The sequence below is a fragment of the Molothrus ater genome, chromosome 15 (genome assembly GCF_012460135.2).
Source record: "Molothrus ater isolate BHLD 08-10-18 breed brown headed cowbird chromosome 15, BPBGC_Mater_1.1, whole genome shotgun sequence".
Classification (NCBI taxonomy): Eukaryota; Metazoa; Chordata; class Aves; order Passeriformes; family Icteridae; genus Molothrus; species Molothrus ater.
This window is the reverse complement of record NC_050492.2, coordinates 13,032,111-13,045,678: the sequence shown is the minus strand read 5'-3', so window position 1 is coordinate 13,045,678 and position 13,568 is coordinate 13,032,111. Positions and strand designations below refer to the sequence as shown.

The 13,568-nt window shown below is 44.3% G+C and overlaps 1 protein-coding gene across 1 annotated transcript in view; it reads right to left on the bottom strand.

The window, feature by feature from the left end:
• The window catches only part of GALNT10 (polypeptide N-acetylgalactosaminyltransferase 10), an 81,517-nt gene extending 68,199 nt beyond the window's left edge, over positions 1-13,318 (bottom strand). Inside the window, exon 1 of the mRNA XM_036391681.2 lies at positions 13,116-13,318. Coding sequence (XP_036247574.1) covers positions 13,116-13,289 — 174 coding nt within the window. The 5' untranslated portion in view covers positions 13,290-13,318. The remainder of the gene's footprint in view (positions 1-13,115) is intronic.
• Between the last annotated feature and the right edge of the window lie 250 nt (positions 13,319-13,568).

Genomic DNA, 13,568 nt, shown 5'->3' with positions numbered 1-13,568 from the left:
AGGTTGCACACACACTGAATGGTGATGTGTGTGTTACAGGCTGCTCCTCCTGTTTAGGGAGGCAGAAGAGAATCCCAACTGCATCATCCAGCAGCACTGAGCACAAGCCCAAACTCACTCATGTTAAGCTGACAAGGTTCCTAAGCAGGATGGAAGGAAATTTCCTCTGTTAGTCTCTTCCACCTCCTGAGCAGAGATCACTGCAGATGATGAACAAGTCCACAGTAACATCACAACACTTCACCAAGAGCCACAGCTTCCACCACCCTCCAGCAGAAGAGAAAAAACCCCCAGACTGTATCTGCAGACACAATGAGAATCCATTTCAAATGGATCCAACTTCCACAAGCTTGACAACATTTTGCTGAAGACACCAAGCTGTGACCCCCAAATGAGGTAAGCTGGTGCTCCTCCTCTTAAATGTTTAGATCTTTAACAATTGTAAGGAAGCAAAAAGATTAACTATAATCAAGGTTTCAAAGTCAGTTCCTTTCACAGCTCTGGCAAACTAAGGAAGAAGAAACTGGATCCATGAATCTCATGCCTGAGCCAGCAGATTCAAGTATGAAACAATCACAGAACTTAGAGACATCACATATCAGACTGAAACCACCAAGATCTTTAAACACTGGACTCAGTCACCAGTGAAAATCCAGATGCCCCTTTCAGAAATCCATGCAGTACTGGTGACACAGTACAAAAATCTAATTATTGCACTGCTGAGAAGCTTCTTTTTTTGGTACAAGTACCAGCAAACAATCCAATTTTTAAGATATTTTCTACAAGAGCAAATTCAGGGAAGGAAAATAAATATATACTTTCAGTTTGGGTTATTTTATGGGAAACAGTCTGCCTTTGGGTGCTTTATTTTCTCCTTGCAGGCTTCTGACTAGGCCTCCTGTGTGCTACAGAAATACAAATCAAATCTCATGAAGCCTTCACTTTTCTCCAAAGGGGCCAAATAATTTAATTCTATTTTTCCAGTTATCTCAAGAGTTATTCAAAAGCAAGAACTTTACAGGATTTTTTAGCAAAAACCAGACCTAAAATAGCTTTAAAAACACTTAAATATGAGGGAAAACTTTGCCAAAAAAGTCTAAATCAGGTAAATCACAAGTGTAGTGAGCTGAAGACAGTTATAAAATAACTTGCATTTAATTGAAAATAACTTGCATTTAATTGAATATTGCCTGGCTTCTTGCATTATTTCTTTAAATATTAATAGCCAAATATCTGCTTTGCAGCAGCAGTCTAATTTTGATACCAGTTAGGTAATTCTATGTAGCAATCTAATCTATTCTTTTTCCAGTTTTCAAGGATTCTCTAACTTCTTCTGACTTCCCCTAATACAAGTTGTATTGAGCTGCTCTGACAAAAACATTTCAGAGGGAAAAACAAGCAGTTTTCATAAACAAATACTGGCAAAGTTCAAGTACAGGCATCAATTGTGATAAAGGGAACAGAGCATTTTCATTTTCTTCCCATTTATGTTGAATAGCAAAAATTTTGGAGCACGCCAATGTAAGTGACAAGATACGAAAAACAGGGTGAGGCAGCAGAACATTTTTGCAGCTCTTGACTGATGACTAACCTATGATGTCAAGGGCTAAATATACAAGAAACTTGAAAATCACAAGGCTGTGCATCTTGCAGCTCAACTTCCAGCTTTGTGTTTCCACAGTGGGGTCTGTGGGCACTTTCAGGATCCCATTAAACAACTGGGTACGAGAGGCTTTTCAAAATTTACGTACAGTGCTGCCTCTATATCGCACACAAATCACTTGTAGCTGTTTGCATGCTTTGGTGCCTGCAAAGAACACAGATATTTGTTATTCTGGATGGTCAAAGCAGGGAGACAAAGTCAACTGAGGGCTGTAGCTACTGCACTGCAGCTCTGGAGTGAAGCTGTCAGTGATGCTGGAGAAGGGCAGCAGGGCTCCATCCTCCTCCTCTTCCTCAAGCCCAGGAGTTGAACACAAGCACCCAGAGTCCCACATGGCTGGTGCAGAACGTGGGGCTGAGAGCTCTGCTCTGACCTCAGCATCCTTCCCAAGGTGGCTCTGGGGGGAGGAGGAGCTGACAAATCCCAGCCCAAACCCAAACATGAGCACACACCTCATGGGCTCGACTGGAGCCAGGGTGTCAGGTCTGGAGAGACTCATCTGGCTCCTGAGGATAACTCTCTGCCTCAGCCCTTGAATGCACAAATTCACAAAAAGGGGTGGGTGCCAAAGTCTTTCACTTCCTGAGGTTTCCAGTTCACCCTGAGCATACAAACACCTGCATTATGTAACACCTGCAGAATGCAAACAGAGATCGATTCAAAGGGAAAACAGTTTTCTACACGAAGAAGAAATTAAGGGGAACACACAGAGAAAGACAGCAGTCATCCTCTCAGTTAAACCTCAGTGATTTGGAAGACAGCATGTCAGCTACATACAGACATCCTAAAAATAACTATTTTCCATTCCTACCCTAAACCTGACCCATAAACCACTACATTTCTCACGTTTCTGTCCATTCAGCTTTTTTTTTTTCACACAGCCATATTTCTTCCACTTCATCCTGCAGCACTGGTCCCACTAATCACTGACATATGCTCCAGCACAGAGTATTTCCTCTGGCATGCTCTAAAAAGAAGCACTGTCACCAGAGCAATATAAGTGCTGGCAAATATGGTCTGTCAGGTTTTGTTTTCAAGGACTATAAAAATAGACTTCACTGCATTAGGCTTGAAAACTCATACCCTCTAGAAATAATTTCTAAAACAAGTTTTCACATGACTTGTTATTGTTTTTGAGTATCCAGAGAGAAATATCTGTTCTTTTCTATTTAATTTCACATGTTCAGTTTTAGCCAACATTTGAGTTCTACCACACAACTGACAATTCCCAGCTAATTTATCAGCAATGCCAGTGCTCTCTGCTCATGTATTCATGACAATTCATAACTTCTCAGACGCATTTCTACCAGGAGCAGCCACTTATTATAAAAATATCAGCACTTGAAAAGCCACAAACCATCAGTTGTTTCCACAGCTTAGGCCTTTCACCCAGGGTGATTGGTGTAAGTTTATGCTGATAGCAGCTTTGGCCAAGATGCACAGAAAAGGATGTTGGCACAAATTGAAATTCAAGACGCTTTCTTGTTAGTTTGTAATTGCTTTGCCAAGGACTCTTTTTCTGTAATCAGCAGGCCCAAGTTCCTATTTGCAGAAAATATGACAGTACAATGAATGAAGACTTGTTATGTTTTATACAGATTTTACACAGATTCTGTGCAGCAGTCAAAATCAAGGACAACAAGTAGGACCTTCACACATTGCAGATAAGACTTTTCCCATCTCCCATTAGCAGAGCACACAATTCACAGCTGAAGATCAGAAACAATCTGGGGCACAATGGGTCAAGAATCACATTTCCAAAAATCAGCTACAACAGCAACAATGATAACCTGGATAGTTCTCTGGTCTCCATACACATAACCAGATACAATTCTGCCAGTTTCTACATAAATATCCCAGGTCTTCCAATACCTCACAGATATTTTTGCAGTTTACTTCCATGCCCTCAGTACCAAGCAAGCAAAATAATCTTGAGAAATTTCACTCCAAACACTTTAACAGCCCCAATATAACTTCTTCACTGCTGCAAATAAGACCTGTGAGCAGATGCTGGTTTTCTGAAGGGAGATTTTTTTTTCTAGGCTAAATTAGTACCTTGAATCAGTTTCCAAAACAGCCACACACATAAAAAAACAGGCAGCATGCAGCAGCAAGATATCCATAGGAGTTTTAAATATTTCTGAGACAGCCTGAGAATCAAAGGGAAGTGACAGCCCAGAGTGTATTTGGTGGATCAGCAAAACCAACAAGCGCAGGAGTGGAAAAAAGGAGTTATTCCTTCTTACTTGGCTATCACACATAAAACACTGGCAACAGGCCACCAGGGAGATAAATGAGAAAACAGAAGATAATCACAGGGTTCACTTCTTTTTGAGATCCTGAACAAGCCTGTTACACAGTAGCTAACATGGATGGACAGGTTAAGTTTAAGTCACCTTCTGTAATGCTACAGAAAATTACTTCCTTGCCCAATGAAAGCCTTTTACAACACCATTATGTCTTATTTATCTAGTTTTTGGCGTTCTGATTTTCTTCAGTGATGGAATATATTTTGCTTGTATTTATCTGAGCTGAAATTACAGTCTCTAAAGAGAGCCACTTCCAAGGAAGCAGAGTGAAGATTAAAGTAAGTCTGGGCAAAGTGAGGGAGCTGCTTACTCTTTTAAAAATATTATAAAAACCCCCAAAAAACAAACAAAAAGAAATCTTATGGGATGCCAGTCCTGGTTGTGGTTATTTTTATACCATACTCTAGATCAAAGTCACTAAGACTCTTATTTTTCAAAGGAACATCATACTCTAAGACATCTTTGAAAACTTTGGTCTAAGTGTTAAGAGCACTCAAACTCTGTTTCACCTGTTTTATTTATTAAGAAAACGCTCATGCTTACTAATCCCTGTGAACATTTCTTCTTTGGACTCCATCTGAAGGATGGGAAGCATTAGGGAAGCTCAAGAAAGAAAAAAAAAACCAAACCTAGTTCTTTGCCATCATGGAGAAAAATTGTTTCCTTGCTAGTGTGATCAACTAGGTAAAAGCAACCTCCCAAATGAATCTGAACACAAACAAAGGCAACTTACAGAAAAACAAGCCTATGTGATCTTCCACTGAGAAAAAAACAAGACTGGCTACTAGGGGGATTTAAATATTAGGTCTTCTGAATAATCATAAGCAGACAGAGAATGAAATGACTTTGCTTTGAAAAGTCACCTTAGCTTGCACATATAGCTGCAAGCAAAGGATTTCAGGCTTTAGGGATCAAGCAGGGCAGAACTTTTCATAGCAACTTAAGCTTGTAAAAAAGCCCCAGTTGTTCAGGAGGGCTGAGGCAAGGCAGCTCCGTGTGGAGGAGGGACAGCTGGCTGTGTTTACAGACAAGATCTGGTGAAGTCCCAAAACATCACAAGACCTTGACTAACAAACACAAAATGCCAATCTAACCAGATTTTTTGAAAGGGAGAGTATTCAAAAAAGAAATTCCATGCATCCAGAAAATGAAAACTCTTGCAGGAGACAGACTGATTTACTGTTATTCTGTGAATCTTTTATTTTTATGACCAAACAGTTCTGCAGCAGGAAGATAGGCTTCATTTACAGGCATCCAAGTTTAAGACACGAGTTCTTTTTGTTTGAAATTTAACCCCTTTGCTGGTCATTATTTTGGTAAACAGCTGCACTTTTTGTATATTAAAAAAAAATAATTCTGATATGCCTTTTGGAAGTTCCACTTCAGCAGTTGCCTTGTGATCTGCAACCACAAAGAACAAGGACAAGTTCTCTCTTTGAAAGCTACATCAGGGAAAGGTGTCAGGTCACTGTTAGATCAGCTACACATGGCACACACATGAGAAATACACATTAGTGGTGAGGGGAGAAGCTTTGATCAGGAATTAGTTACCTCTGGGCAGAAGCAATTTGCAGCCTAACAGGGAAGGATGTCAGCATTCACTGTTTTCAAAGACAGTGTTTAGAAGTTGCTTTCTGCTACTTGTGCTAATTGCAAAGGAAAAAGGTATTAAAGCTGAGAAATTAATAAGAAGTTGAGACTGGAAGACACAGTCATTTTATTTGGTGACATTAAGAATGAGCTTCTCCACCAAGCTGGGCAGCACAACACAGTCAAGCCTTCCTAGACTCCATCCTCCTTCCCTTCCTTTGCTTTCTGTTTCTGGCCAAAGAAAGAATCAAAATATCCACAGGAGTTACATGAGTTTGCTTAAAACGGGGTTTCCATTTTAAACCCTCCAGTTCTGTGAATGTACTCATGAGGGAATGAATGATTGGCAGTAGAGCTGGCAGCCTGTGTTTCCAGAAGATGACAGGGGGGCTAAATAAAACCTTTTTATTCTTGTGAGCTAGAGAGGACATGCCATTAATGGTCATGAGCTTTAGGAAGATAACTCAGCAAAGTGGGAAGGCGTGAAGCAGTATCAGAGGAAACTCTGTGAGTGGGACAGCAGAGATTTTGTTTGTAATAAAATCAACAACTTTTCTGCTGAAGCAAGTTTCTCCCTTGGATATTGGTCGCAGCAGAGCACCGCTGATGCTCCACTGTAATTGTGGTTTAAAAGCCTTAATTATAGATATATGCTCTAGGGAGCTCTCTTATAACCTAGAGCTAAGATTAGAGAAAATGGAAGAACTGCAAAAGGGAAGAAAGGTAATTATTTAGAAAGAAAAGCAAACTTAAGCACCAAAAACTGGTAGACCTCCCTTCTTTGAAGCTGCAAGTTAAAGCTTTATCAAGTTTATACAAGGAACAATAAGGAGACATGTCAAACAACTCATTTCTTGTATTTTAGAGGGTGCAGAGCTGCCAGCAGATCTCAGACATAGTAAAGTTACTCTTCTAGCCAGGCATTTGAAAAGGAGGCCTGCCTGGCAACTCTTTGTGCTGGTATTGATTTACTGATCTGTAGCTTTCTGCAATCGTTTGCCAGACCCTGTAAATTTAACAAAAGAGGCAGAGTCTGACAAGTCAGCCATAATTTGATATCCACTACTACTTATATTCTTAACAAAGCTGTGTAGATAAACACTCCATTCCTTGTTGCCTATCCATCACCCATGCAGGATAACACAAATGCAGGAAATACCACCATGGGTGTTGGTTACACTGATAAAAAAGATACCATTGCCACTGAGGGGCCAGGCTTCATGTGGAATAAAGCAGGACCAGCAGCACTTAGTGGCTCTCTGAGCTGTAAGAAGTCATGACCTGAAGGGAAAACCACAAGCACACTCTTCAAGAAATAACAGAGAATAAAGAAGTTTTTTACCACCACCAAGACAAAAGGCAGTCTGAAAGCAGAACATGAATTTTTAAAATTAGAAAGTGGGGGCTATTATCCCTGGATTTGGAAATTAAGCATCGCACTGTTACACTCTTGGAAGTGACTCAGGCACCAGAATTTGTTCAGGAGTCTGTGAAACATGATAAACAGATTCACACTATCCCTGAACTGCTAAAAATCCCCACCGACAGCTTTGGTTCTGCAAACAATCTGGGGCCTGAAGGCAAGATAGAATGTCATTTATAACTCCCTAGAAGCACAGGAATCCCAGGCCAAGCTGTATCCAGAAGAAATATCCAAGTGGCCAAACTGCACTAGCACTGACCAAAATCCTTCTGTCCAGGGACAGGAGATCAGGTTAAGACAAAGTGCAAATGTCAGGCAGAAAGGCTATTCCTGATTTGATTTCAGAATAGGAACAGAGAGCGAATTAAATTAACAGAAAGTAACTATTCCCAATCTAGCTCAGTCTGACTGAAGCAACATTTAAATAATATTTAAATGAATGACTGTTAAAATAATCATTAATGTCTGCTTGCCATCACAGCAGACAGTTTTAATGCATTCAGGCTTTCCAGTTTTCTATACACAAGGAAGCAAACACAGAGTGACAGGAAGGGAAACTGCAGCCCTTTATCTTTTCCTAGTGACACCTGTACCTTGTATTCAAACAGGGAGTGGAAGGTGGCACTATATAACAAAGTCTGGTTGATAACATTTTCCTGCCTAATTTCACCAACCCTCCTCACTGGCAGTAAGTAACTTCCTGTTAGTTTTTCCAGTCCTCTTAAGTCAAATACCTGATAGTTATCTGTAACTGTTGTTGCTCTTAAATCAGTTGTCTCTTAAAATTTGATTAATATTCTTTCAGCAAAAGCACACAGCTCTGGAGATCACCACACAATTATGGCTTTCACCAGTGACCTAAAGCACAGTCCAGATGCCAGGAGCAAAAAAGTTTTGCAGTAGAAATCTTCCTACTACAAAGAAAGGTCACCATTGCAGCAATTAAGTGCATATGAAGCATGTTTGAACAGTGAAACAGAACCACTTTTCCAATAACAGAAGGACCTGCTCAATGATGAAGAACAAAGTATAATAAACCATTTATTTTCACATGGCATAGGAGACCTACAATACAGCCCATTTGTTCATTCAGCTCTGTGTTGCCATTACAACAAAGATCACCACAATGAGACCTTGAGTGAAGGCCACTGAAAGCTCCAGTCTCTTTATAAGCATATTTTCAAATTTTACTTTGCACTTTACAGCTGTGAGATGGTTTAGACACTTCACTTCAGCTCCCTTTGCCAACCACAAGTGCAGGACATGCTTACCTAGCTCAGGAAACCCTGCTCATTTCACAAGTGCACTCACTCAAGTGATAAACTTCAGAGCAGCCCACATTCGACCAGTCACTCTTTAATTAAAACAGGCTTGTTCAGCTGTAGCACTTGTCCTCCAGTCCTTAGATGCCAGTTGTTTTACACCATGCTTACAAAAACAAGCTTTTCAAAGTTTCCCTTTCCATCGGCCGATGAGTGCCTGGCAAACACAGCAGTGCCCAAGAGCTCTGTAGAGCAGCAGCAGCAGGGTCTAGGACAGGACCAGTCTGCCAGAGGAACCTGTGAAGCACAGCAAGCTGGCTGTCCAACTCCCTTCTGGCTGGCAGAGAGCAGAACAGTGTTCCTCTCATTTTTCCCAAGCCCTTCTCCTCCCTCCCCAGGTTTTTTTCAGGTGTTCCTCTAATTTTTCCCAAGCCCTTCTCCTCCTTTCTGTTATTGGAAAAGTGGTTCTGTTTCACTGTTCAAACATGCTTCATTATGAATTTAATTCCTGCAATGGTGACCTTTCTTCATGGTAGGAAGACTTCTACTGCAAAACTTTTTGGCTCCTGGCATCTGGACTGTGCTTTAGGTCTTCCTTATTAGTTTTTGCAAACCACACCACAATGCTGACAAACCTTGACAAACTCACAGCTGCCCCCAGGTCAGAACAGCAAAGCCCATCCTCTTCCTCAGCTGAGGAGGACATGAGCAGAATCACTCCCCACTCAGTCCTCACCAGGGCTGCATTTTCAGCCATGCTGGCTGGAGACTTTAGGCTCACTGGCACTAAAGCCAAAGTTTATAACCCCAAACTTTCCAACAGCAGCACCCTCCCCAGGCATTTTTCAGCCCCAAGTTTGCAGTTGGTTTCTGACTGCCAAGGAAGCAGCAGGAGGGTGTACCCCACATCACTCCAGCCAGCCGGCAGCAGAGGGCACCACACAATCACCGATGTGATTTATACACTTCCATCATGCTCCCGAGCTAATTTATAGAGCACAAATTACTGCCACAACAAGCTACAGGGCGACTCCATAAAGCATTCATCATATCAGATAAAAACGCACTGCCACCAAAGGCAGCTCATTTGCTACAGTGCTTTCAGCCAGCAATTCAAAGAAAAACCTTCCAGCTTAGCATCTCTGCGAGCTCAAAAGCCACATTCCCAGAACAGCAGGTTTCACACAGGGAGGATCTCCAGCCTGACCACAGAAGAGCAGAGCAGCAGCTCTGCAGAGCGCTGAAAGCCACATAAACACTTGCATTAGCCCAAACACAAGCCACCAGCCCACAGCCTAACTCATCCAGGGTTTACACACTGCAAAGCTACATCCACATCAATTAAACATTTGGGCTGAGGATGCTCAGCAGCCTCTGAGGCAGACAGCAGAGATCCAAGAGACAAAAGGAATAGCTGCATTCCTTCTGCTTCTTCCTACCCCCACACCCACAGATCGTATGTTTTTACTTATTGAATAGTTGTTAAAAAAAGAAAAAGATGAATCTACAGAAAAGTCAATCTGCATTCCGTGAGCACACTGAGACACACGTAGTGATGAGCAAACAGCACAGTCACGAAGGCAAAGCAGCTTCTAAGCTGTCAGCAGAAACGCTTCAGTACCACGATGCCACCAGCCCCATTTAATGCCAGACCTGTTACACACCCCAGGAAAAAAGGACTTCACAGATCATCTCCCCTCTGAGCACTGCACAGAGTGACAGAGGCCACTTCTGAGCACTGCACAGAGTGACAGAGGCCACTTCTGAGCCCACAGCAGTTAAGCAAGGACTAACTCAGAGCTCTAGCTTTTCTGAGGAGATCTGCAGCACGACCTTGAGGCCAAGACCTTGCTGACTTCTCTCCATCTCTCCTCTGTGGAGGGAGAAACACCCACAGAGCTGCAACAGAACGAACCCAAAGGCAGAGGAAAGAGCAGATACCTCACCCTCCTTATTAAAGCAAGACACTATTTTCAGCCACCATAATGTTTCCCCTGAACATGTAAATACAGAAGCAATTAGCTGCCTAGGCACTTCCGCAGAAACCGTTTAGAATAATCTTCCCTAGAATATATTTACATCGTTTCTGATTGCTTAATTTTCTGACATATTTGTTTCGGGCACTAGAAAGATTAAATAAAGCCAAATCACCTATAGTGATGCATATTGCCATGTAACTGAAGGTAACATGCAGCACATACAGACAACAAAAACTCCTGGGTGGTTTCAAACTTCAAAATTTTAGCAATAAGACAAGGTTCTAGGAATTGTTTTATAGCTTTAATTCAGCTGTTTCTTGAAACGTTTCCCCCTCTTCTGCTTTTACTCTGAGGGATAGAACTACTGACTGAAACAGCAGACACCATTTAAAGAGAAAGAATGAGCCTGGACAGAGATCTCATTGAAAAGCTCAATTCTGAAGTACATAGGAAATGTCCTCAATTCAAAGATTAGCCTGCACAAAAAGGCAAATTAAAGACAGAAACAGAAGAAAATCTTTTCTGACTGCTCTGAATATATTTTTTCATTATATTGTCTCCTATCATCTGGAGTTTTTGTATTAAGAAGTCAGCTCTTTCGAAAGGCTTCAGGAACAAGAAGAATATTCAGACAAACAGCATATTCATTTACAAGCTGGAAGTTGATTATTAAGTACAAAACCCATGAATGCTTGTTGGGACCAAGGAAGGGAGGCTGGAACCATCGGTTGTGAGGATCCCCAAAAAACTCTCTGCAGTCAGCTGGCAGATACCTCTATGACAACAGTAAAACAAACCCACACAACTAAACAGAAAAACAAAATCACATTTGAGTTGTTTTTATCCTGCTTCATCTGAAATTATTTTTACCAAGACAGCCTGTTGTCCTTAAGGCTATGTTTTCCCTAGCGCAATGTAAGTGGAGCTATCATTGCAGGGCCAAATCATTCAAAAAATAAGCCCATAACACAAATATATCTTCACTCACAGACCCCCCTGCAGCCCATAACTCCACGTTAATTAGACTGGAAGATGGAGCCTTCAGCCTAAAACCCAGCAGCTCTGATTTACACAAGTGCAGAGAGGTTTTACTGCAAATTTTCCTGCGAGCTGCACAGGCGTTTCCAACTCCACACACCATCAAAACAAAAGCAGATCTCAAATCACTGACAGCTGCCATACTTTACAGAGACATAAAGAAAAATGGAGCAGGCATTGTGTACAACACGGGCAGCTCAGGATAGCTGAACACTGAGAACACTGCAAGGACACAGAAATCAGGAGAGATGCTGCCTGGCTTACGTCTACCCAAAGCCTACAGTACAAGGACAATTTTGGAAGACCAAAACCATAAAAGCCAACTTGCCACTTTAAAGTCTCCTAAGAATAATTCCCAACTTTCTCCTCATTACCTCTGGAGGACACATGATTTTACAAAGGTCTTCATTTCTCCCTAACACATGAAGCTATGAAGCAGGGCTTGGTTTTTACCAGCCATGCAAAATAGATTCCCTGCATCCCACAGAAATACAAGCATAAGGCAGCAACATCAGGAACTCCAGGCATGTAATGATCACTGTGTGGTCAAGTCAAAAGGACTTCTGTGCAGATTTGAGGATCTGTTGCAAATTTATGTTTTATGACAGGCAACAGCTGATCCCCTTCCCCAGCAGCATGGGACATGAGCATGGTTTTATCCAGACTTACACTAAAAAGCTTGAATTTGAAAAAGCATTTCTTGGGGGAAAGAAGAGCTCAGTCCCAGTTTGAGTGCAGCTCTTTGAGAGCCTTCTCTCCCTCAGAGCAAAAATTGTCACAGCAGGTTTCTCCACCTTTACGGTGCAGTTACAGCAGGAAGTCTCCAAGGAGGAGAAGATTTAGAAGAATAAGAGTTTTAAGTGGTTTTGAACAAGCAGAGCCTTTTAGAGTGGCAGCTGAACTGATAGTTACACAATGACATTTCAAGCTTTCAAGTCCCAATCATTCTTAATGGCACAAAGCTAAACCCAGAAGGGGACAGAGCTATTACACAGCCAAAAGTAAGTGCAGCTAAACTGTGCTTCCAAACGTCTAATTTGGGTGATCCAGCCTTCCTGACTCACACGCTGCACAGACAGGTTTGGCTGTGAAATTTACTACTACACCAGTGGGACAAGAAAGGAAAGCAGCCATGTGTTGCAACAACCTCAGGCCACATATCCGGCGGGCATCCTCTGCCTCTCAGGAAGAGTTATCCGCTTTTCCCAAAGGAGCATCACTCCTCTGACACAACCCGCAAGCTCCACCTGCTCCTCCCTGCGAGCCCTCGCCCTGAGCTCTGCGGGGACGCCGAGTAACAGGTGATGTTTGCTTCCCACACCCTTCCAAGGCAGGTAAAGAGAAATGGCACGGAGGCACACCCTCGAGGAGCGGAATCGTCGTTCTTTTCTGTGCACGGCTGGGACCAGTCCTGCCTCGCTCCTTGGCGCAAGAAGCAAAGACCTTGCTTTATTCCCTTACCACGCTCAGCCGAAAAAAGGCGAGGAGACCCTCCCGTGAATTGCCAAGAAAGTACTCGCGCTCCTCCTCCACCGCAGGCACAGGATACACAGCCCAGCTCCTTCCCGGGGACCACCGAGCCCACCCCGGCTTCCCTGCCCTGCCCCATCCTCTCATGGGGGCGGCTGCCGCTTCTCGCTGCCCTCTGTGCTGGGAGGGGTCGCGCCCAGCCCCGCACACGCCCCGTGCGACAGCGGATCCCACCGGAGCCCCCCGACCCTCGCCCGGCGGATCCCACCGGAGCCCCCCGACCTTCGCTCCCACCGGAGCCCCCCGACCCCCGCCCGGCGGCGCCCACCGGCCCCCTCGGCACAGCCGGGGCCGCTCAGCCCCCCCAGCCCCGCCACTCACCGGCGCCTCGCCGGCCGCTGCCCCCGCGGCGGCCGCCCCGTCCCCGCCGGCCGCGCCGCCGCCCTCCAGCTGCCGCTCGCGGTACAGGGACCAGAGCCCCACGTTGGGCAAGAAGACGAGGGCGGCCAGCGCCAGCCCCACCGCCTGCAGCAGCCGCTTCTGCTTCCGCCGCATCGGAGCGGCTGGCGGGAGCGGGCCGAGCGGCGGGAAGGGGCCGAGGAGCCGCGCGGTGAGCAGGGAGCGCGGTCCGGCCGCCCCCGCCGCGCTCCCGGAGCGCAACTTTCGCCCGCGCTCGGCGGCGGCGCCGGGCGGCAACTCCGGCACTTCCGCTCCGCTCGCGCGGGGGCGGGGCCTCTGAGACCCCGCCCACCGCCCGGGGAGGCCCCGCCCCTCTCCCCGCTCATTACCCTGCGCTAATGACCCTCCGCTAATGAGTCCCGCTAATGACTCCCC